The sequence below is a fragment of the Natrix helvetica genome (assembly GCF_964273705.1).
Source record: "Natrix helvetica genome assembly, chromosome: 1".
In the NCBI taxonomy this organism is placed as follows: Eukaryota; Metazoa; Chordata; class Lepidosauria; order Squamata; family Natricidae; genus Natrix; species Natrix helvetica.
In genome coordinates, this window is record NC_138548.1 from 304010581 (window position 1) to 304036480 (window position 25900).

At 40.8% G+C, this 25900-nt stretch overlaps 1 protein-coding gene across 3 annotated transcripts in view; it reads right to left on the reverse strand.

Annotated features, from left to right (window-relative positions):
• VGLL4 (vestigial like family member 4) overlaps nucleotides 1–25900 on the reverse strand; it is a 109685-nt gene that overhangs the window by 14336 nt on the left and 69449 nt on the right. The window contains exon 1 of one of the 3 annotated variants that reach the window (XM_081934773.1): nucleotides 12592–12713. The exons of the other annotated variants lie outside the window; for them this stretch is intronic. Within the exon in view, the coding sequence (XP_081790899.1) occupies nucleotides 12592–12605 (14 nt within the window). The 5' untranslated portion in view covers nucleotides 12606–12713. Of the gene's footprint in view, nucleotides 1–12591; nucleotides 12714–25900 lie in introns of those variants that run through there. 3 annotated transcript variants of the gene reach the window in all.

The window sequence follows — 25900 nt, forward strand, 5'->3', positions numbered from 1 at the left end:
ATCTCCCTATTCCAAAATTGAAGTTTTTAGAGACATCTAAATGAAACAAAAAAAATTAAGGGATTTATGAGTTACAAGGAATAACTAGTGAACTGCACTGTACTTAAAGAAGTTATACAAAATACAATACAATAGCAGAATTGGAAGGGATCTTGGAGGTCTTCTAGTCCAACCCCCTGCCCAGGCAGGAAATCCTATACCGTTTCAGACAAATGGCTATCCAACATCTTCTTAAAGACTTCCAGTGTTGGGGCATTCACAACTTCTGGAGGCAAGCTGTTCCACTGATTAATTGTTCTAACTGTCAGGAAATTTCTCCTCAGTTCTAAGTTGCTTCTCTCCTTGATTAGTTTTCACCCATTGCTTCTTGTTCTACCCTCAGGTGCCTTGGAGAATAGTTTGACTCCCTCTTCTTTGTGGCAACCCCTGAGATATTGGAACATTGCTTTCATGTCTCCCCTAGTTCTTCTTTTCATTAAACTAGACATACCCAGTTCCTGCAACTGTTCTTCTTATGTTTTAGTCTCCAGTCCCCTAATCATCTTTGTTGCTCTGCACTCTTGCTCTGCACTCTTTCTAGAGTCTCCACATCTTTTTTACATCATGGCGACCAAAACTGAATGCAGTATTCTAAGTGTGGCCTTACCAAGGCATTATAAAGTGGTATTAACACTTCACGTGATCTTGAGTCTATCCCTCTGTTTATGCAGCCTAGAACTGTGTTGGCTTATTTGGCAGCTGCTGCTGTTATGTCTGTAACATTTATACATATGCTGTCTCTCCAGCAGCAAACTTCAATTAACAAATTAAAGTTAAGACTTACAGATGTGTGTTACTACAAGATTTGATCTTTTTTATTAAAGAGCCCAGTTTTATTTGGATAGATTCAAGGACCATTTGATTTGATTCTGACAATGAATCCAAATCTTAGTTTCAGGTAGCCAAAGTCCTGTACCTTCCTCTATCACTGAAAACCAAAAATGGCTGTAATTTTTTTTCCTGAGTGACAGTATTGTATGACATTTTAGGAACATAACAAGATGAAAGTTGCATTGGCTTTTTGTTTCAGACATAACTAAACATAGACTTACAACACAGAAGCAGCTTTGTATAGAATAAATAATCCAGAATAAACATTTAAGTATTTGTGAAAACGGAACCATAAAAATGATTTTGAATCTGAATTTGCCTTGTTTCTCACGTATGGGAGTTTTTTGTGAGATGTGGGGAGAGACGGTACTGTATTTGAAAGTTACACACCTCATAAAGCTACCGCCAGAACACTGGAAAATATCAGAGTGAATCTTGAAAAGTTAGGTGAATGAAGACAAATTTAAAATATTCTTCTGTTATCATGCACACCCCCACATTGACAAAAAGGAGTTCTGAGTCATAATACGACTGACTGAATGAATATCATCATCATCATACCAGTCATATGCCATTAACTTGATCCCTTGAATTAGATCATAAAGCAGTAGATAGTAAATCTTTGTTTACAAATGAACACAGCTTCTATTCACTCTGACACAGCTTAAATATTTTATTTCTCCTATATTCAAGCGAGAATTATTTTTGAATTGTTCTCCACAGTGAATCATATCCAGGGCCCACATCTTTCCCAAGCATCATGTGTTGAAATGGACATACCAAAACTGCACTCTGTTCTGACCTAGGCTCCCCAAGAGCATGAAGCAAACACCTTCTCCTGACAAAACCCCCTTTTATTAATTTACTGTGAATTCTGCTCATTCACATCCAGCAAAGTCTTTCAAGGGAAGATTTACAGTTACAGACCTTATCTGGCTTGGAGAGCTGACAGGCCGATTATCTGCAAAAAGTTGGCAAGGAATTCAGAGTCATGAACTAATTAAGCGAACTAATTGTCTCTTGCAAACTCCACTCCCCTTTCGCTCCTCTTTTATTTCCTGTGAGAGCCAAGTCAACCCCTGTTCTTTAGCTGTTGCCTTCGTCTGGCAACTCTGCACATGCGCACACTGGAAACAGGCTCCAGCTGTTCATCTGCCTCTGAAGGCAGCTGATAACTGGCATATGGCTCTGGCCCCCTCTCTGCCTCTGTCACAGAGCCCTCATCAGAGTCTTTCCCAGACTTCAGGACTGGCCCATGTTCCTCCCCAACCTCCTCATTATCTGAATCTGCTGCCAGCTCCGGCCGGCCACAACACACTCATCTAGATTGTTAGATCTGCACATCAGGAGATTTTCTTCTTTTTAATTGAAAGCAATACTTTGAGCCCATGCACTGAACAGTTCAAATGGTAGTTATGACACAGTATCCTTAAACAATTCTTGTTTTACAGAGCTCTTAATTGTCGTGTCTCTATTTACTGGAACAGAGCAATGGTAATTCACATCCATCCTGGAGAAACAACTTATGTGTGCCAACTGTTCAAGGAAAAATGGGAAAAAAGAGCGAGAAAGAGGCCCCCCAAAGGGGACAGTTTCCTTATGCTCTTTTCTAGTGCACAATTCCTTTAGAAACAGCCAAAAAGGCGCTGCTAAAAAACAAAAACCAAACATCTTGCAATGTCTTTTTATAGAACTTATATTCAGGTTGGTCTGATTTTAAAATATACATCTTATAAAAAGTTAACTGAGGCAATGGCAATAAGTGTACTTGGAAAAACCACAGATGCATGGAAGTTTATTTCCTTCTTCTCCAGTTCCTAGAGAAGAATCACCATAACCTAATCCATTCAGGGTTTTTTTTCCTGCTCACAATTTATCATTCTTGTTCAACAGCTAATATTGTGAAATATCTGAAAGGAAAGTAATTTTTATTCTCTTCCTCGAATGCCAAAAAAGATTTCGTATGTGTATTGTCTTTCGTTTCATTTAAAACCTGAATTTCACATTTGACCAAACTAGTACCAACAGAATCCAGAATTAAATAAAATGCTTTTGGTGGACAAGGTGAGTTATTTTTACATTTCCTATAAGGGAGAGTTTATTCCTTAATAAGCACTAAAAATTTTCATGTTCAAAGCTCAAACAATGGTCAATTACACGGTATGTCCAGAAGTCAAGTCTTCAGGTTTCCAACTTTCTGAATAAAATGTAATTAAATAATTAAAATAAATAACATACCTAAACTCCAAAAAACTAGATGACCACTACATGGCAGCACAGAGGTACAGAAAACTGTATCTGTTGTCATTTTGTGTCCATCCAAATTTATATTACCCCAAACTGATCAGTCTAACATAAGCCTGAACAGACCGAACACTTAATTACACAATCTCCATTCTCGATAGTCAGTTGCAATTCATTTAAAATCTATTTCTGGTTTTCGAATAAAAGTGTGGTAGATGCAAATTATCTTGACCCTGTCAAACAGAAAATTTTGATTTGCCAAATCAGGGACAAGCATTACATTCTCATGTGATAGGTATTATAAGACCAAAAGCCATAGTATTATTTTTGTTTGTAAAAGCTATTATTATCTGAATGAAGCCAAAGGTTTGTTTTTTTCTTTAGACCACCAAAGAAAACTATTTTACCTTTACCAAATATTATTTTAAAATTAGCTATTGTGTTACAGACCAATCTAAGGAAGTAAAAAAGTCTGTATAGAGAAACTTTTTACAAGGAGAAAGTTGCAATTGTGATTTGGGTTTAAATTAAGATTAACGTTTTCAATAACATGATTCTTATAAATAGCTGAAGAAACAGTAACTTGATTTGTTTATATGTATAGTTATGAAAAGTTTACCTACTTAATAATCCAAGAGTACCTGAAGCAGTAATTTAAAAGAAATCCAGCAGTTGAAGCTGTGAATAATCCATTCCCCAAAAAACACCCTATCAGAGCAAAGGCGAAACTGAAAAGCTTTGAATAGTGTTATTATTTTATATAAAATACACAACTTACAGACCAGTATTTTCTTCAAGTAGTGGAAAAAGAACCAAAAACAGGTGCATTGAAAAATGCTCCAAATAACTGGGATGATTCTTCAATGTTTTAGTCACCATACATCATCTGAGTAAAGAATGGCTTAAGTTACACCTAGTTGCAGGAGTGTCTGCAAAACTACAGAAGTCAGAGTGGTGCAAACAATGCTGTTGGCACATTTACAAGGGTAAAGTTTGTAGCACAATGCTACAATGCACCACCATCCTGACAAAAAAAGGGACAATCTGTGGATAATGCTTATTTCTTTTATTTTGTATGATTTTATATCCTGAGACCAATTGTGCTACTTTGAGATAAAAATGCAATGTAGTTGAGAAAAGGTTTACTGGAAGTCAACTTTAGGGTTTAAGATGGTGAGATTCTTTTAAGCACAATATGATTCATTTTTATTAAGGAAGTAGGATTCAGTAATAAATCTATAAAATAACATTACAAAAACTTTCCAATCAGTTAAATAGATTCAGTCCCTGCAGCTCAGTTATCTTGAGAAATTGTTTTAAACTGTTCAAAAACTTTTTGTCCCCATGCTGCACCTTAAGGAGGCCAGTTAACATACACCATCACTGAAATGCTAACAAATTCTTCCCAAATCCCTCCCTCCATTTTTCTCATGATGTTTAAAGTACAAATTGAGAATTGTTCCATGCCACACCGTGACTACATTTTTACCGAAGCAGGCTCATCGTGTCATATCAAGAATTAAGAATTTATCAGTGCTCTATTACTGCCCCGCTGAATCAAATAACAATCTGCCCTCCTTCACTTAGAACCAAATACATATTGGAATTACATCTTTCTCCAAATGATGATACATATTTAGCAATATTCTCAAAGATACAAATGACTAATTTTTAACCTCCTAGAGGCGTAGATACTTCACTGCTCTGATATGAGATCTGCCTCGAGTATCCAGCACATTGATTTTCTACTTTCTGAGGGAATCTGATGGGAGGGGGGGAGATGGCATATATTTATGATATTCCACAGAGCACCTTTACTATATATTGGGCTACTAGCCCCTATTTGTGAGGCCGATGTAGTTTTTCCATGCTTAAGTAGAAAAATGTGCAATGAGAGTCATCCACATATTTGAATCATGCAACTTTTAGCACTAAGAAGCATCTGTGCAATAAAGGTCCCCTTATCAATTTGCCCATTCAACCACCACCAATAAGCATATAACACATCCAAGGGGAGTAACAAAACAGGATGTAGTTGCTGATTGTAGTTGCTACAGAAGACACATCCTTTCTACTACTTTTTTAAAGAAAAGATATTTTTGGAATCTGTGCTGATCATAACAAACAGAAGTCCTGACAAAATGAGATAAACAAAAAAGGAGCATACTTTGATATTATGAAATATATATATATATATATATATATATATATGTGTGTGTGTGTGTGTGTGTGTGTGTGTGTGTGTATTTGTGTTACAACCCCTGGTATGCCTAAATATGGGAGGAAGGTCACTACTCCCTTTTTCTGTCCTTCGGCTCATCACAGAAGACCAAGACTAGTCTCCCTTTATTTATTTATCAGTATAAATACAACACACACACACACACACACACACACACACACACACACATATATATGTATGTCTTTGGTTGTTCGGGTTTTCTCCCGCGTAGAATTGGAAGTATCTTCACGACGTTTCGAAGAATTGGAAGTATCGAAGATACTTCCAATTCTACGCGGGAGAAAACCCGAACAACCAAAGACATACATACAAACACCCGCGAAAACCTCAGAAAACATATATATATAGTCTCCCTTTATTTATTTATCAGTACAAATACAACATACATACATACATACATACATACACACACATATACACACATACACACACACACACACACACACACACATACATACATACATACATGGATAGAAGGGCAAGGATCACAGATGTGAAAAAGAAAGGTTTTAATCATAAGCCAAAGGGTCTTGAGGGAACAAAAGGCAGCCTCTGGCATACAAAATAAACATCATGTGTGTTTGGGAGGGGAAGATCTGGATTCAACTGCACTTAACCACATAGACACCCACTGAAGCCCCATTCCTCCAAGCTGTAAGCAGCAGCCGAGGGTCTTAATTGATGTTGTTGTGCCAACTGAATGCATAGCAATGGTTTCTACCAAATGGAACAAGCCAGAAAGGGAAACCCATCATTTATTTTCCGGTCAATGCTGTCCTTTCTGTGTTGCATTTTTGTACAGGAATCTCAATGTAAAACAAATAGCTAGTTTCTAACCCTGCTTACAGAGTACAGTGGAACCTCCTGTCATGACCAAAATCCATTCTAGGACTTTGGTTGCAATCCAAAAAAAAAAGGCGCAGAAGGGAAAATCGCTGCGGCTGTGTTTGATCGCCACACAAGTATTTGTTCGCGACCAGATGCAAAAAAAATGCGAAATTTTTGGTTGGCACCTGATCTGGTCGTGGTCAGAAGCGTTTTGTGATCCGAGGTTCTACTGTATAGACCTTAAGGATAATCATCCAAGTGCAGGCTCCATGGGCCCTATATTGCATTTTGTAGTTACATAACTCTGAGAATGAACCAGAATCTAGGACAGTTTTTCTCAACCATAGCAACTCTATGATGTGTGGTCTTCAGCTCCCAGAATTCTCTAGCCAGCATGGTAGAGTCGAAGTTGTGGTCCATATATCCTAAAGTTGCCGGGGTTGAGAAATTGTTCTAGGGATGTCAGTAGAAGGAAGCTACCTAAATAGAAAGAAATAATGGGCAAGGGGAAAGAAGCTATCCTCTATCGTTATGTAACAGTTAGGGAACTCTAGAAAATCTATGGAGGATATTTGTAACTCAGGGTTGAAATGAGGGGTCCTTGGTGCTCTCTGAGCTTGCTTGTTTTCTTGCAGATGTTTCATTACTCAAACTAAATAACATCATCAGTGCTAGTCAAAACACCAGAATATAAACTGACAGCAAACAGCCTTACTTACTAGCACTGATGATGTTACCTAGTTAGGTAATGAAATGTCTGAAAAACAAGCAAGCTCAGAGAGCACCAAAGATTCCTCTGGCAAATCTGCATGGATTTAACTTCGTTACATTTAAAAGGCCACCCAACTCCATAGAGGCTCTGGGTGGCATACAACATTAAAAACAGAAAGAAGCAATAAAAAAGAAAAGATTTATATCCCAAATAAGAAACATACAAACAAATAAACAAATAAAAAGATTATAAGAGCCACATCATCCATGTTAACCCAACATTCTCAGAGACTTTTTAAAGAGCATCAAATTGGGTCCCATGGGGGGACTATTTCTGAGAGCAAACACTATGACAGAGAGGGTTTGTTTCTGTCCAATCAGATGACAATGATTGAGGGGTGGGACTCAGAGTATGCTCACTTTCGTTTTTTTGCATGTGCAATTCTGAAGGATTTATGAAAGCACTCATAAATTGCATAAAAACCTTAAAAGTGATAGCATGTCTCTTTTAAGATATGCCTCTTCCCGAGGTGTAATTGATCATATGCATATATAGCTCTCTCAGTCTATAGAAAAAAAGTCATTTGGTAAATGAAATTCAATTCTGTATTTGGAACACAAAACGGAACTCTGCATCTGTAATACTTGATTCTGTATAGCATTAACAGCTATGTAATCTTTGCAAATATAAAATAATTACATTTTTCCCTAAACAAATAAGTATATTCATATTTTATTTGTGGTCGACCAACAAGGAAGAAACACTGACGAGAAAGAACGTTGGTCCTTATCTGAATGCCTCTTTTCGGTAGACGAGAGGGAGGGGCGACTCCTGGGATATTCTCACAGCCTGATTGGTTCAGAAAACTGAGGGAAATCTCTTTTAACCTCCTTCTTTCCCTGTGGTTCCCAGTTCCTCGAAGCCGCATGAGTAGAAGCATATTGTCAAACAAAAACAGACAACAGGGGACAACCTCCCCCCAGCCCCTCACCCCGACTGACTACCAATTACGTCTTAATAGGGGTGCGATGTCGCCCCTACCTCTCATCTACCGAAAAGAGACATTCAGGTAAGGACCAACCTTCTTTTTCCAGTACACTCAAGGGAGAGGCGACTCCTGGGATGTACCCAAGCTCAGTCCCTGGGAGGGAAACTAAGACTTGGGGGAAGGGACTGTCGCTACCTGTTGTAGGACCCTATGCCCGAAGGACGCCTCAGCCGATGCAAAGGCATCCAGCCGGTAGTGGCAGATAAATGGAGTCGGGGAGGCCCAAGTGGCCACCTGGCAAGTGTCTTCGAATGGAAGCCTCATGGTCCATGCTGCTGTAGTAGCTGCACTCCATGTGGAGTGGGCCGTGATCCCCGAGGGGGGAGGGCTCCACTCGTAGGCCGTGGAGATGGCCTGTCGTAACCACCTGCCAATGGTGGCCGAGGAAACCCTGGCACCCTAGGAGCCCGGTTGGAATGAAATGAAGAGAGCCTCAGATGTACGGAAGGAAGACGTGCGTCGTAGATAAATGTGCAAGGCGCGCCGCACATCCAGCCTGTGCCAAAGTCCCTCCCTCTCATGGGAGGGAGTCGGGCAAAAATTGGTAGGATTATCTCCTGCGCTCAATGGAAGAGCGAATTGACCTTAGGCAGAAAGGTAGGATCCAACCTCAGAATTACTCTATCCTGGTGGAACTGGCAGAGGTCATCCTTAGATGACAGGGCCCCTAACTTGGACATGCATCTGGCCGAGGTCACAGCAACCAGGAACGTCACCTTGAGAGATAGAAACCTAAGGTGAACTGTGCACAAGGGCTCAAAGGGAGTCCCCGTCAGGGCCCTAAGTACAAGAGGCAGGTCCCAGGTTGGGAACCTATGAACAAGGGGAGGCCGTAAATTAGTGGGCCCCCTTAGGAACCTCTTGACAAAGGGATGTTGAGACAAAGATGAGCGACTTTCCCCCAGCTGGACCAAGGCCAGAGCCACTACCTGTAGGGTGTTATGGGAGAGCCCCCCATCCAGGCTTTTTTGTAGAAAATCCAGAATTTGAGCGACTGAGGCTTCCATCGGACAAATACTGAATGGGCCGCACCACTTAACAAATGCAGCCCATGTGGATTTGTATATTCAAGTGGTGGAGGGTCCTCAATAGTTGCTATAACTCGGGAGGACAATTTGGCACTTTTCAGGAGGCCCCGGTCAAGCGCCAGGCGGTCAAGTGGAGCCACTGGGGCTCCGGATGGATTAAGACCCCCTGGCATAGGGAAAGCTCCTCCCGGGGAATCCTCCACGGGGGAGAGATGGAGAGCTGGACGAGGTCTGTCTGGGCCAGTAAGAGGTGACCAGAATGATGTCGGCCCTCTCTACCACTACCTTCCTCAGGGTCCCCGGGATCAGAGGGAAAGGGGCAAAGGCATACAACAGGCCCAGAGGCCCTCTGCTCCGGAGAGCATCCATCTCTTCTGCGGCCCGGTCTGGAAAACGGGTGAAGAATCTGGGGAGCTGGGCATTCGACAGGGTCACAAACAAGTCCACCAACGGATCACCGAACCTCTGGCAAATCTTCTGGAAGAGGTCTGGTAGAAGCTGCCACTCCCCGTGGTCGACAGTCGCATGGCTCAACCAATTGGCCTGGTGGTTAAAAGTGCCTAAAATGTGCTCCGACATCACTGATGCGAGATGTCTCTCTGCCCAGGAACTTAGTTTCAGTGCCTCCAGCCAAAGGGCTCTGGAGTGAGTCCCACATTGGCGGTTTATGTGGGCCTTTGTGGCCACATTGTCCGTCAACAGAAGAACGTGATGGCCCTCTATTGTGTCTCTGAACTGGCGGAGAGCCACTCTGACGGCCTTCAGCTCCAGCCAGTTTATATTGTGGCGAAGGTACGACCGGGTCCAACTGCTGGGGACAGCCACCACCACAGAGATAGCTGCACATCCGCTGGCAGGTGGATGAGGCGTGGGGAGTTGCTCAGGCGTTTTCGCTGGAACGGGATGAGGGCACACTGCAGAGTCCATGAATGAAGCTGTGCCCAGGGGAAATTCCCTATGCACGACACCATCTTGCCCAAAAGGCGGGACAAGGTCAGGATGGAAACTGACCGCCTTGCGAGAACCTGTCTTGCCAGGGGCTGGAGGTTGACCAGAGGGTCTGAGGATAGACGAACCATGCCCTCTATGGAATCTATCACCGTCCCCAGATGTAAGATCCTTGTTGTGGGTGAGAGGTGGCTTTTGGGAAAATTGACGGAAAGCCACAGGGTCTGCAGGATTCGGATGGTTAGCTTTAGGTCTAAAACAGCCCGAGCCTAAGAGGGGCTTGCACAAGCACGAGCAAGGTAACATTGAAGTCTCACCGGAACTGAGCGCAGGTGAGCCGCCAATGCCACCAGGACCTTCGTGAACGTGCGCGGGGGCGAGGACAACACAAAGGGGAGGGCCCTATATTGGAAGTGGAGCCCATTGTGGGAGAAGCGAAGTACCTGCGATGAGCGGGAAGGATAGGGATGTGGAGATAGGCTTCTGTCAGGTCCACTGACGCTAGGAAGTCCCCCAGCCTGATGCTCTGCAGAATGGACCTGAGAGAGGGCATCTTGAAGAGTCTGTACACCAGAAAGCAGTTGAGACACTTGAGGTCCAGTATTGCTCTCCAGCCCCCCGAGCTCTTCGGAACAAGAAAAAGTTTGGAATAGTAATCCCACCCGTGTTCCCCTACTGGGACCGGTTCCACTGCCCAGATGTCCAGCAGATGTTGGATGGCTAGGGACATCTGATGACGACGTTCTGGATCCCAGGGTGGCGGAAAGGTTCAGAAGAAGGTCGGGGGCAAGGAAAGGAACTCCAGGCAGAGTCCGTTCCGGATAGTGGACCAAACCCAGGCATCTGAAGTCATGCGATCCCACAGATCCGCACACAGTTTCAGGCAGCCTCCTATGGGAATGCTCAGATTGGAGTCATTTCCCTTGCGGAAGTGGACTGGCCCTGGAACCTGCCTCTGTCCTGGTAGTAGGGCCCCTGGAAAAACCTGATCTAGAACCTATCTGTTGTTGATTCTCTGGTTCAGGGGCCCTGAAGGACTGCCTGCGGTACGAGGACGGACGATTGTCCGTCTTCTTGGTGTTGGTTGACAAGACCTTCTTTTGTCCCTATTCTCTATGAGAAGGGGATCCAAACATTTACCAAAAAGATTGGGTTCCATCTGCCAATTGCGCAACCATAACAGCTGCCTAAATTCCAATTTGGAATTTAGAATAGCCAATATATATCTAATTAATATAAATTTTTACTCACTCTGGGAACTCATACAGTTCTTGGACCAAAGACTGAGAGGAACTGGGAACTACAGGGAAAGAAGGAGGTTAAAAGAGATTTCCCTCAGTCTTCTGGACCAATCAGGCTGTGACAATATCCCAGGAGTCTCCCCTCCCTCGAGTCTACCGGAAAAGATGTTTTCTTTAACATGGTGTTGTTAATTTATTCCACTCTGAGGCAGCAATAAAAAAGTTCTTCAAAATCCCACAAAGGGAAGTGGTCAAATACAGAATATAATAAATTTCACTCGTAAGAAATATTTCAAAAACACACAAAACATTTCTCACAATCACTCAGTTCCATGTTTTCTGTTGAGGAAGTCTGGGAGTTGAAGTCCACACTTCTTAAAGTTGCCAAGCTTGAGAAGCAGTGCGGTGGCAGAAGAAAAGGGCTACTCTCTGTACCTCAAATTTGATATGACCTCTTGACGACACTGCATTTGCTTCTCAATTATTTAAATGGGTTTGTACAAGCTCTTCCGAAGTCTGCTTTGGATTATTCTCAACTTAGCCCATATACTAAAGTGTCAAAATAAACTTCCTTTCCTAGTACTGATCTCATGTTGCAGACTTGTATTTTCTTATTCTCTTTACATTCAACAATTCAGAGGGGCCTTATCCAGGGCTTTAAGGTCCCTTATGGAGAATGAATAAAGCCCACAGCTGCCTACCCTCACCATCCAAGCTTCTTCCTCCACCCAGATAAGATCCCCACCCACATGGAACATCAGATGTACACTCATGTTTGAAGTGTGGTTTGTGGGAGGCGTGGGAGGGCCCAGGAGAGCTATATACATTGCACGGCCAAGCCATGTATTCCAAACAGGGGAAAACATTTGTAGCCATGCTGAAACCATCAGAAGGATGAACTTCTGGGCAGGACAAGTAGTATGTGAATCTGCTCAAAGGACCACACAGCTGCTCACCCTAGACTGAAAAATGCAGAATTACATGCTCAAGCGGGTCACATGGCAATAACAACACTGCTTTGCCATCTGAGCCAATCAGAAAAAGCAATAACCATGAGTTGTGTATTTAAAATCAGGCAAAAAAAAAAAAAATTTGCTGCTCAAAGGTTGCTCTCGGTGTCCTGTTTTTTCCTTTCAGGGGCAGAGGAAGGTAACTAAAGGCGCTGGAAATATGAAGCTGGTATATGTTTGGGAAGAAAAGAAGGGCTGCCTCCCTTATGCTCCTCCCTCTCCCCTCCCCCACAACCCCCCCCCCCCTGCATTAGTAAGCTACTGATCCACTCTCACACTTCTTTGTACAACACTTAAGAGCTTAAATGAATTGCAGCTGAAAATGTGGCACTGCCATCTGGTTTTAAACAGCACGATCTAGTTTGAAAAACAAAGAGCGGGGGTGAAAAAGGAGCCCCCCCTTTTCTTTTTTGTACTAACCTCACTTTAATCATTGCCAAAGAGCATGAAGACAGCCCTGCGTCCTCCCACAAGAAAGCCTTGGGCCTCACAAACTTGGCAAGGTCTCTCCCCGCACAAACAGCTCAGCAGGCAGAAGGCCCTGTCAGAATAAGAGCCCCTGCCTCTCTCTCGCTCTCTCTCTCTGTGTGTGTGTGTGTGTGTGTGTGTGTGTGTGTGTGGAAAGCTGCACATAAGCAGGCGGGCAAACCAGGGAGGATGGGCACCGTCCTTTTGTAGTGGCTGTTCTTCCTTTTCTTTTCCGGAGCAAGGATAGCAGAAGGGAGTCTCCCTCCAAGGGAGTCAGGCAGGCTCTCTCTTTCCCAGGGAAAAAGAAAACTTTGCACTCCCTCTTGCCATGGAGACCGATTAGCTAGTGGCTAAGAGATAGGGGAAGGGGAAAGGGAGAGAGAGAGAAGCCAGAGGCAGGCATGCTTCCAGTCCCCAAGACAAGCCTGAGATAGGGAGGGTTTACTGTAATTCACAGGGTAGAGAGAGAAAAATAGCAATTTTGGCCTTCTGCCTAGAGTGGCCACGTGACTTTTTCTTCCCATTCTTTTCAATTGCCAGGCAAGGTTTGCCCGCTGTTTTTTTTTTAAAGTCTCACATTCACTGCAAGTGAGCACTTTTTTAAACAGCAACAAAATGTACGACTACCTTTGGACAATACAACATACCGTACATAAGCTGGTCTGTCTGATCCTTTGTGAATACAGTAACTTGGCACTGTATTGTCAGCATATATTCAGCAAAAAGGCCTGTGACATCTTTACAAAGCTTTTGTGTTCCTTTCACAGAAAAAGCTAGCATAGCAACAGTTCTGGAAATGTTCTGAATTCATATATAATTTCAATTCAAATGCCAACTTAAACACCATATCCATTTTCCAACTGAAAATTGAGGAGGGAGGGAGGGAGGGAGGGAGGGAGGGAGGGAAGGAAGGAAAGAAGGAAAACTATATTGTACTTTCAGAAAAGGAAGCTATGTCATACATTGTTAAGAGTATATTTGTAAATTCAAGGCATTATTTCTTCCTCTTGAAAAGGCTAATATAAACAACAAAACCTATCAAAAATAATATTTCTAAAGTAAATTGAAAAAAAAATGGGATGAGTATTCATCTTAGGCATTACAACCCCCAGACACAACCCTTGATTGGGAGGAAAATATATTGGATGACCCTTAGATATCAGGAAAGGTACAGAAATCTCCGGTCATAATGTGGACTTTTGCAGAACTATGGCAGCCATAACCTTGCTGAGAAGATATATCTTCCAGCATGGATTAATGTAATACAGCAGTGATTAAAAGAACTGTTGTGTCCACCGATTGGCTCCTGCGTCCGTGCAGGCTCGAGGGAAACGTAAACAATTCTATTGGTTAACTGTCTGACAGCTCAGCTGTAAAAGGGCTGTCAGATGGAGAGTCGTTAAGTTCGTTACATCGTATCTTGAGCAGAATAAACCGTTACTGTTACCTCGGCTATTCAGTTACCGTTTCAGTAAAGGAGAAACACAAAAAGAACAAGTTAAAGACACTGCTTGCTCAGCTATAACTCCAAGAAGAGCTGATGTACACAGTTGCAATCTATATTAAGTAGGATCAATTTGCACGTAAGTTACCAAGATGATTGCTACCAAACAGTCCTCCTCAGGCTTCACTGCAAAATAAATGCATTGTACATAAGGGAACAATCACTTACACCGCCTTTTTAAAAATCAGAACAGCACTGTAATCCTCATCCTATGGCCATGACTGGGACCAGAACTTCCATTACTAAGCAACAGCTAGGTGAGTCATTACATGACCAGGTCCTTTTTATGACTTTTTCTGCTACAGCCACTAAACAAATAACATGGTCATTAAGTGAATAGAGTTTCCCCCATTGATGTTGCTTGTCGACCTGGAAAGGTTGCAAATGGCAATCCTGCGACTCCAGGAATCCGCAACCATTGCAAACACATGTCCGTTGCTAGGCATCTAAACTGCAATTCCATGACCTTGAGGATGCTACAATGGTGGCAAGTGTCAGGACCACCCACAAATTACTCTTCAGTACTTGAATTTTGAACAGTTGCTAAATGAATGATTGTAAGTTGAGGATGTTACATCCCCACAGCTGCTACGGCTGCGGAATGTCAGCTGGCAGCAAGAGACTCCTGATTGGTCAAGACGCAGCAAGCCCTCAGCGGAAAAAACAGAGTTCGTTGATTGGTTGTCCATTTGACAGCCGTGGTATAAATAGCTAGTATTGTTCCGTAAGATCTTCTGAGAGGATAATCACAGGATTCAAATCCCATCCTCGTCGCCACTTTTGTAGTGGATTCTGCGAGTAATAATGACTGAGGTGACTGGTGCAAGCAACTAAACTTTACTGTTAACTCTGAAAGAGAACAGGCAAAACGGAACAACGCGAGCCTGTTTGACAGCTATTTATACCACGGCTGTCAAATGGACAACCAATCAACGAACTCTGTTTTTTCCGCTGAGGGCTTGCTGCGTCTTGACCAATCAGGAGTCTCTTGCTGCCAGCTGACATTCCACGGCCGTAGCAGCCGCAGGGATGTAACAGAGGACTACTTGTATAGTTGTGGGAATTTCTGTAAAAATAAGAACATGGCATAAACCTAGCATTACCAATACAAAACCTAGCATTATCAATACAAACTGACCTAGGGCAGAGGTTGTGAAGCCATAAACTTAATAGATAACACTGTATAGGTAGCACATTATGTCTATTCTCCTGAACTATTTCTATATTGTTTCTAGAAGAATATTTAACCTTGTTGTCCTCAGAGAATAATCAGCCTGAATAGCATTTGGAAGAATAAACCAAGGGTGGGTTGCTACTGGTTTGCCTGGGTTCGGGAAAACCCATAGCTAACATTATGGCCCATTCGGAGAACCTCCAAATCCTACCCCTGGCTGTCTTAAATGAGTACATAAAAAAAGAAATTAGCAGGCAAAGCACATAACAAGAAAGTCTGGCAAGGGCAAAGCGCAGGAAAGTTGAAGAAAATGACAGAGGTGCTAATTCTGGCTGCACAAAACCAAGCCTTAAGAACAAATGCATACAAAGCCAGAAATGAGAAGGCAGCAACAGACAGCAAGTGCCGCTTTTGCAAAGAGGTTGAAGAAACAGCGGGACACCTAGTTAGCTGCTGCAAGAAAATGGCACAGACTGACTACAAACAATGGCATTGCAATGTAGCAACCATCATGGTGCATTGGAAGATCTGCAAGAAATATAATTTGTCTGTAAGCAAGAACTTGTGAGACCATAAATAGAGAAAGTTGTAGAAAAGGAAGAACTAAAGTGTTCTGGGACTTACTTTAGAATTTAAACAGTCAAGCGAATGCCACGTAACACCTCCGATTTAACAACTTTTGATAACACACACACAAAAATATATGAACAAGATCTACTTTAGATCAAACTAGGCAGCTCCTTTCCATGTAGTTTTCTTGGCCACAGTATGGAAGTGATTTGCTTTCTTCAGGATGGCTTTTTTCAACTTCCAAATCTATCTTACAGCTCTGAGATTTCCTCCTGGCTTCCCATCCAAGTATTAATCATATTCCAAATCTGCTTAGCTTTCAAGGCCAACAAAGGTACAGATATATTGCTGCCTCTGAATTTTAATTTCAGATGGACTTATGGAAGGATAGAATTGCTAACATTGATCAGAAAATCAATATTTGCAGTACTGAATTGTAATAAAAACCAAAACTACTCTGAGAAATTTATAGCACTATGAAAACTACCCTTGTCTTGAATATATTAATAACTGGCAGTTTTAAAAAGAATCAATGGTAGTGTTTTTTGTATGAGGAGCATGTAGTAGGTTATAATACTATAAAAGAAAATCAAATCATTTGTAGTCTGGGAAGAAATCTTATTCAACTAAAAGCAAACGTACGAATGTATTCCAGATACTGATTTTATAGCCATTGTCTATAGCAACCGTGTCCATAACATTCTAACTCTCAAGAGGAGATCTCTCTGGTAAATGGTACATCTGTCAAACTGCAGGAAACATCTGGGAAATAGCTGAACAAGAGTAACAAATTTAAAACTTTTCCTCCACAGTCACAAAATCTAAACTATAATTTTAAAATAAATTACTTAGCTAAGTCCCTGTACTTATAGGACAGGGGTGGGCAATTAATTTTCCCAAGGGTTCACTTGAAAAACTGGGACTGTTGTGTAGGGCCAAACCAATAGAACCAACACATTACTGTGAAGGTGTGTAGGAACACACACACATACATAAATTGTGGGAAAAAACAGCAGCCAACTTCAAAATAAAAGCAATGCAGTTGTATTGTGTGCATTTACATTTGATTTCTAATTTCCAATTAACCTCATGCAGGCCAGACAGGAACAGCCAGACTGCCAGATGTGGCTCCAGGGCTGAAAAATGCCCAGATCTCACATAGGATCATAACAGTGGTGGGATACGACCGGGACGCCCCGGTAAAGGCCTACCGGTGCCTGCTGGGAGCACAGGTACCGTTCCGGTATGGTGCTCCAGAGGGCCCACCTGCCTGCCCACCGTCCTTACCTGTATTTGAGTGATCGGGGCTTCCGTGCACGGAGCGTATGGCGCCTGCACAACGCTCCGTCGAGCAGCTGGAGCGTTGCGGGTGGTAAGTATGCATGCGCGCACTGCACACGTGCATGTGGTGGATGCCTGGCCCCGTTGCACTGCACCAGTTGCACCAGGATCCGGAACCCACCACTGGATAAGCACTGGATCCATTAAACAAAAATTAGTCTTGTTTGCTTAATTCTATGGGATGGGAGACTGCTTAGATATAGTTTAAAAAAGAACAGCATTCATTCAGAAAAAAACAACTCTTTGTGTACACAAAATTTTATATTTTAAGCTGACCTAACTAAAATTAATTTTGCCACTATTCTGATAACATTAAGCATTGTGTTATTTAGCACAATGATACTTTATTAAGAAAATAATAAAGCAAGTGTATGAAATGTTATCTCCAGCTTTTTGCACTATCAACATAAATAGTTTTAAAATATGAAGAATGGATACCCCGGATTCTAATGTCTAATATTCTTCTGAAAGGTGTTTGTGGCTGGGCCTTTCTCTGCTGATTTCATAGCTGATTTCTCTGGCTCCCATGTCTGTCCAAGTGAGCTGCACCACTGGTCAAAAGACACCTTTCTTTTGATGGAGGTTTCCCTTCTGTGAGGAAGCTGGGTCCTTAGGAAGACAAGAGTGGAAAATACTTTCTCCTAATCAGATAGTCTCATTAAAGGATCTATAATTAGGGAACCTGTGGTCCTCCAGTTGTTGATGAATTATGAATCTCAACATCTCTGTAAAATGTTCTAGAACAGGGGTGTCAAACTCAAGGCCCGGGGGCCGGATAAGGCCCACAGGGTGCTTAGATCTGGCCCGTGGGCCTGCCCTGGAAACAGTGAAGGACCAGCCCACAGTGCCTCTGCCAGCAAAAATGGAGCTTGGGAGAGTCACTCGTGGCCTGACCTGGCTCCATTTTTAATCACACAGCCCTCTGCCAGTAAAAATGGATCCCAGGCAGGCCGCATAACGCCTCCCTGAGCTCTATTTTCACTGGCAAAGGTCTGTAGGAAGCCGTCGCAGCCAAAAATGGAGCCTTGATGAGTGATGTAGATCTGGCCAAGCCCACCCTGATCAAGCCCCCAGCCCCACACATACCCATACCCCACCACCACCACGAGGTCAAACACAACCCTGATGCGGCCCTTAATGAAATTGAGTTTGACACCCCTTTCTATAAATCAAAAGACTAGGCAATACAAATATTTTCACTTATGCCACAAACAGTTGGCTTGAGGCCCTAATTGGGGGAGTATCATGATGGAGGTGGTTAATGGACCAACAGAAGATCCCATCTTCCCCCTGTACATTCTGCTTGTTTTCTCCCTGTCATTTACTTACAATCTATATTTTTAGTGTGTGTGGGTATATAGATGGATGGATATGGATGTGTTATATAATATAAACAACAGTGAATTGTTTTCTCCCTGTCATTTAGTTACAATCTGTATTTTTAGTGTGTGTGTGTATAGATGGATGGATGGATGGATATGGATGTGTTATATAAAAAAAGAACACATACACACACAATTTTCATGGCTTTATGTTGATTTCCACTTAGTAAATTGTTACCATTGTTTTTATACATTGAGTGTAGTAAGTTTATGTAAGCAGTGTCTATGCCTTCCTTGAGCATTGTCTTAATTATTGCTTGCTAGAATACTGAGTCAAATGCCTTTTTGTAGTCAATAAAAGTACAGAGGCATGGTGTATTTCTTCTGCCTTTCAATGACTTGCTGAACAACCTGGATGTCATTCATGGTTTTATTGCTTTTAATATTGTAAGCTGCCCAGAGTCACTTTACAGTGAGCCGGGTAGCAAATAAATTGAATGAAATGAAATGAAATGAAATAAAATAAAAAGAAATAGTTCCAAGGCTTTGCTATGACTTCTGTCAGTAGCTGCCAGTGGCATGAAGAGTTAGAAAAGAAAGTTAGTTACTGGCAAGAAAAGTTAAATAGAAGCACCTAGATCAGGGCTATCAAATTCCAACCCGCAGGCTGGATGTGTCATGCGCTGGCCATGCTCACGCCTGTTTTAGCGAAGGGGGGGAAAGTCCCAATATGCCACATGACACTGCCGTGACGATGTGAGTTTGACACCCCTGACCTAGATATAATCTCTTTCCTCTTCTTTTCCATCTACTCTGCAATGCCAGGAGTGTCTGGCCTAAAAATATCAAATTGAGGTTTATGGTTAAGCCAAGATTTTTCTTCCAAATCCATCAACATTTCACTTCTACTCTTAGTTGAAGACATTTTTTTAAAATGTTGTATGCATTTATCTCCATCTGTTTAAAACAGCTGCCTTCTCTTTAAACAATATGGGGCACACAGAAGACCCCCAATGAGTAAACAGCAAGTTTGGCTGTCATTTAAATTAAGTCCTTCTCATATCATAGTTCCAGTAGGAAATCTGTAATTGGTGAAATATTATTATTCCACTGAGCAGCTCAGTATTTGTGAGGTTTTTTCCCCTCTTTCTTACATGCTTGCTCAAGAAGATTCAGATTTCCCTGGCAGAAAATAATCCCTAGTTGAAATAGTTATGACATCCATGCTGTTCCACTTCCTTTCTGTTGCCTAAGAAGCAGACTTTGAGGGTTATTTGTGACTTGATTTCCGTTGACTCATTAAAAGTATATGTGAAAGGAAATTCGGGAAATCTGTCCTTCCTGCCTAACAATATAAATTTTCATTAGCAATTAAGCTTATGAAGAAGTGACGAGGAAAGTCAAGACTATAAAATTAATATTAAAGCTAACTCTATTGTCTAATCTTTCCACCCCTGGAATAAAGGTCCCCTTTTCATATTCTTTTTCAGGAAGCGAAACTGCACAAGAAAAGAAGTTTGTATATAATGTCTAAATGAAAAAACTGGCTGAAGTACTGACTGCCAGGCAGATGAAGTCATGCAAAACAGATGCTGTTGCCCCAGGTAAAGTTGCACCAACTGAATTTCTGCCTGTCATCCATTTGAGGAGACTTCTTGGCCCTCTACCCCTAGAAGGAAATTAGTAGTCTCTTTGTTGATGAAACAGAATATTGAAGTAGGGTAAAAAACACTAGACAAAGCAGTTTTAAGTTAATAGAAAAATAAAATAAAATGAAGGAAGCCATTTTCAGACACAGTCAGCTATATTAATGGTGATAAAAAGCAGAGGTTTTTTTTGGGGGGGGGGGAACTGGTCTGACCTATGTTCAAGGAAACAGTTTTCAATTACAGGGTTACAAGAAACTTTGCACTGTCCGCTCACCCATCATAACACAAAGATAGATACATATGCTGTCAAGGCGGAGACAACACAACTTTTCCATATTTGGGGAAAAATGAAAAACTGATTCGTAGATGTATAAAAGCAGATTCAAAGAAAATGGCCATCATAGCAATAGTTAAAATAAATGCTTTCCAGAAAAAACTGGCAAAACATTAATTTAATGTGCTATATTATAAATTTCCATCTAGAAAAAATAACATACTAATAATCTATGGTTGTAGGATGATATCTCTAAAATATTTCCAATATGTGACAAGGGACAAAAAAAATGAAAGGAAAACAAGTTCTAGAATGTTATTTGAAGAGATTAAAGATCAATAATGTTAAAAATAAAAGAAAGGAATTTAAAGTGGGTTTATTTGATCAAGATTAAAATAGATATGTTGCTATTTCTGGCAACCCTTAATGAACTTTTGCTGACCAGGACTGAATGTCAAGATTGTAAGGATCTATATATAGATAGGAGATGAGATATGGGATGAAGAGGCTTTTTTGTTGTATTTTAAGAACAGGTGACTAGTTATTAAAATTGTTCACATTTGTTGTGACAAAGAGGAAGTCTTCTTTAAATAGTTCTTTTCTTCTGCCATATCTATCTATCATCTATCTATCTATCTATCTATCTATCTATCTATCTATCTATCTATCTATCTATCTATCATCTATCTATCTATCATCTCTTTTCTATCTATTTTCTGCACTATATTTTTTTTTGTAGTTTGTATTCACTTTTATAAAAAGGTGGCTCAGTGGCTAAAACACTGAGCTTGTCAATAAGAAAGCTGGTAGTTCGAATCCCTAGTGCCGTGTAACGGAATGAGCTTCTGTTACTTGTCTCAGCTTCTGGCAACCTAACAGTTCGAAAGCATGTAAAATGCAAGTAGAAAAATAGGAACTACCTTTGGTGGAAAGGTAACAGCGTTCTGTGTGCCTTCATGCCGGCCACATGACCACAGAGACGTACTCGGACAGGGCTTTGAAACAGAGATGAGTATCACCCCCTAGAGTCGGGAATGACTAGCACATATGTGCGTGGGGAACCTTTACCTTATTCATTTTATATGTTTAACTATGTTTAATATATTATTATGTTTAAGAATTCTAATAAAATTAAAATTAAAAGAACGCATATGTGATGTCCTAAGTTTTTACTAACTTTATTATGGATTATTACAGAGAACATGAACAGCATAGTTATGCATTTACTGATTTAAATACTAGGCATAGTACTTTCTTTTTTTCTTGTATACATATATCTATTGTATAATAGACAAATGGATGGTATAAACATAAGGACTTAGACAGTTAAATTAAATATTGTAATTGAATAGTTTGCTTTTAATTTCACTGCTGTATTAAAAAACAAATCAGCAGATGTGTTCTACCACATTCACAGTGTACACTGAGAAGAAAGTAATTATATATACTGTATATACCAAATCCAAGTGCCATCTTCCCAATGACCCTTTTATTTTACCACTGTAGGACATGGTTGGCAACTTGATGCCTTCCAGATGTTTTGGACTTTGACCCCCATGAATGCCAGGCAGATTGGCAAACAAAGGGATTGAAGGAGCTGTAGTCCAAAATGTCTATAGGAATCAAGTTACTTCACTTGCAGTTAGCTATGAATAGGACGTGGGGATAAACAAGGTAGAAAATATATGCTATTCAATCCACTTAACTGGCAAGCAAAGGAACTGTATACACAATTCATTCATGAGATATAAACTCCCTGCCCTCCATAATCTCTAAGTCTATCAGAACAATGGAAAAGACGGTGTGTGCCAATTTTTCAACATGTCTGAAGCCAAGAGGATTGTAAAATAAAATAAAAAATCTCATGGACACATATTCAGAATAAAAGATAAAATTCCTAATTGAGTCATTAGTTAAGAACAGTTTAATTAACAAAATAGCAATTTTGAAATATATTCAACATCAATCAAGCGACAGGTCTTTTCAGAAAATGCATTTCGTCAAATCTCCAGCTTTCAAACTAAGGTCAGAGGGAATGTATTTGTGAAGCCATGTGCTTATATTGATCATGTTAAAGGCCTCATAAGCTAACGAACATTTTATTCTCAAATAAAGAAAATGTTTTAAAAATATGCTTACCATTTCCACGATTAAGGAAATTATGATTTTCTGACAAGGTAGATTTCTTTTAATAGTGTAATGTGCAGATTAAGCCTCTATATCCATGATGGTAAACCTATGGCATGCATGTGCACGCCAGACAGCTGATTTTCAGCCTTCCTGAACTTCCATTTAGCCCATTGGGGATGTTTATCGCCCTCCGCAGCCTCCAGAGAGGCTTTCTTGAAGCCTGGGGAGGGCAAAAAACGGAAGTTCAGAAACAATCTGTTTCAGGCTTCTGGAGGGCCTCTGGGAGGAGGCCGTTTTCGCCCTCCCCGGGCTTCAGGAAAGCCTCCGGAACCTGGAGGGTCGTGTGCGCATGCGCAGGTGGACAGGGAGAATTGAATTGGTGTAGGCATGCGTGCGCATGTAATATCGCATGTGCACAATTTTGGCATGCCATAAGAAAAAGGTTTGCCATCACTGCTCTATATTGTGTCCAACGCACCATATTGAAATCAGGCCTCATGAAAATATAGCCTTTTGATTCCTTCTACCTTCCTAAATGCAGATTTTGGAGGTTTATATTTTATTTTCTTAACAGTGTTAATGAAAAACATCAACACTATGGAATCTGGCTGCAAAAAATATGTACCTCTATGCTTCCAAAAAATGTGTACCTCTTTCCGTAGTAGAATTTGGAGTTTTGCAGCCTATTGCCCTAATAATAAAAATAATTTCATAACAATTGACTAAATCAGTTCTATTGGAGTAACCAGGAGTAAACATTTAAAGACATAAAACAACAAAGCAGTACTTGATTTTGTCACTTTATTAAACTAATTTTTTATGTTCATTGCCTTAACAGTATCCCAAGAGCTTTGTTCAGAATACAGCCATTCTAAATTTCCATCTAACTATCCTTTGTAGTACAGTATAACATTAGGGAAACTATATCAGGATCCATTTATGTCAGAAAATATGGGAGTTATAAGTCAGATCACTGCTAAATCTTCTCCATAAAAAAAAATCTCCAAGGAATTGCTACGTAAGTTTTATCTACATTAAAATCTTGAAACCAATAAAAAGGATTCAGATTGTTTTACGATAAAATTACATAAATATCTAAATTCTGCTTTGACACAACCATTATGATTAATAAATCTCATTATTGATAATTGAAGCTAACAATTTTCTACTGCAAACCAAGTGGAGAACTAGGAGGTAGATAAATTTGGAATGGGACAACTAGCTGAGGCCAAGTCGCCGAGGCCAACTCACCACAGCAAACTCATCATGGTCAACTCCCGCAGGATAACTCACCATTACCAATTCAGCATGACCAACTCACTGTGAGACAACTCGCCATAGAACAATTTAACAATTCAATTAATTATTTAAAATAAATAAAAAAATATTTTAATTTTTGTCATTCACATTTTATTCTGTCCTTCCTTTAATGATTCTATTCCACCATTTCTTTGCTATTAGTATAACTCTTGTCCCATAGTGCATTGTCCCATGTTGAGTTGGCCATGGCAAGTTCTCCTGTTGGCTACAGCAAGTTGGCCATGGCAAGTTGACTGTGGCGAGTTGCCTATGTTGAGTTGGCCGCAGCGAGCTGGCTATGGCAAATTGTCATAGACCTGATAAATTCATATGAATACATAAAAACATACAAACAATATAATCCAATAAACTAAACAACTAAAAAGGTCCTATTTAAAAGTTCAAAAAAATATGAAGTAATATTGTTACCTTTACATTTGCTGTTGTTTGTCTATTTCTTAACCTGAGGAAAATGACCTGAGGAAGAATGATAAAGCTCAGCATAGAAGACTTTAAGGCAGAAATTATGCCTCCTGTGAAAAAGGCTGAGGTCAGCTATTAAGAGCTCCCTCTAAGGATAAAGGGACCCTTGTTTTCAGCTAAACTATAAAAAGGAGAAAATACTTCTGATCTAACAAATGAAAAATGCATACAATATAAGTCAGGCCTGAGACCTCAGTTTAAACTTTAAGAGACAATACATAATTAGCATTCCACTGGCACATCAACCTTCAGATACTTTCAAGCTAAAATAAACTGGACCAGATGTATAAAACTGCAGACATTCTGCAATTAAAGAGGGAGCATTTGTATGGGTTTTTAACTTTTGACTTGATAAACATTTTCACAGGGCATAACTACCAACCAAAAGAAAGAATATCTCAAAACTTGAAAAAATTTAATAGGACCTCAAAGTTTTATTATGGATACTGGAGAGCAAGTTAAATTAACTATAAAATCAGAAGGTATTATTAGGTTTTTCATGTAGATCTCATGTTACAAGCATAATGGACTCTGTCCATTATGGTTGTAACCCAGGAGGATGTATCACGTTAAGTGAACAAGCCCCAATCCCTCCTCCTCCCCAAGGCTATTTGTTAATTGAATGCCCAGGTTATTAAGTGCATATTGGGTAACTCAGGGATGGAGAAGACCACGGGGTGGGGGAGTGTAGTGCAAAAACAAGACCACCTGCCACCGGCCACCTATCCTCCACTCAATGAGGTATCTCATGCTGTGCTTCCCACCCCTTGGGGTCCCCACATCTCTTGGGCCTTCTCCATACCAACCACTATCATCTATAGCTCACTTACCTTTTAAAGATGTCCAGAGCTCAAGATGTCAGGGTAGGAAAGGAGAATAGGATGGGCCATGTGGCAGAAAAGACAAGTGTATGTAAGGATGCACGCGCAAACACACATTTCCCTCTTTGCGAAGGGAAGAAGCGTGCGTAAGTTTCTAAGGATTTGGGGCATTGACATACAATATGGCAGTGGAGCATCAGATTGGGGAAGACTTAGAAGTCCAGAAGTATGTGTGGTCACTATTTGGAAAATCCCTGATTATTCTCTTTCCATTTGAAATGAAACGTGGAACCTAAATGAGGCCAGCATCTTAAATAATTTGTATTTTCGTTCAGTGGTCACAACGACCACTGTCAGCTACTCTTATCACTTTAAGGTGACAAGCTTGCATTAACAGCTAACAAACGAATAAATCATCATAAGTTAATTTAGCTAATATCAAAGGATAAATATTGAACTACCTAGTTGAGAGTTGCCGGAATACCATAGGATAAACTGATCCCAAATATGCCCAATACAGTCAAATGCCACTGCCAATTTTAGATTATACAAAAGATATTCTATTCCTATTCAAACTCTTCATATTCAATCTTATGGTAAAACCTACATCTTAAAATAGCTGAAATATTGGATCATTTTGACATGGATCATTTTGATCCCCTTGATCCTCCACCTTTCTACTTCACTGGCTACC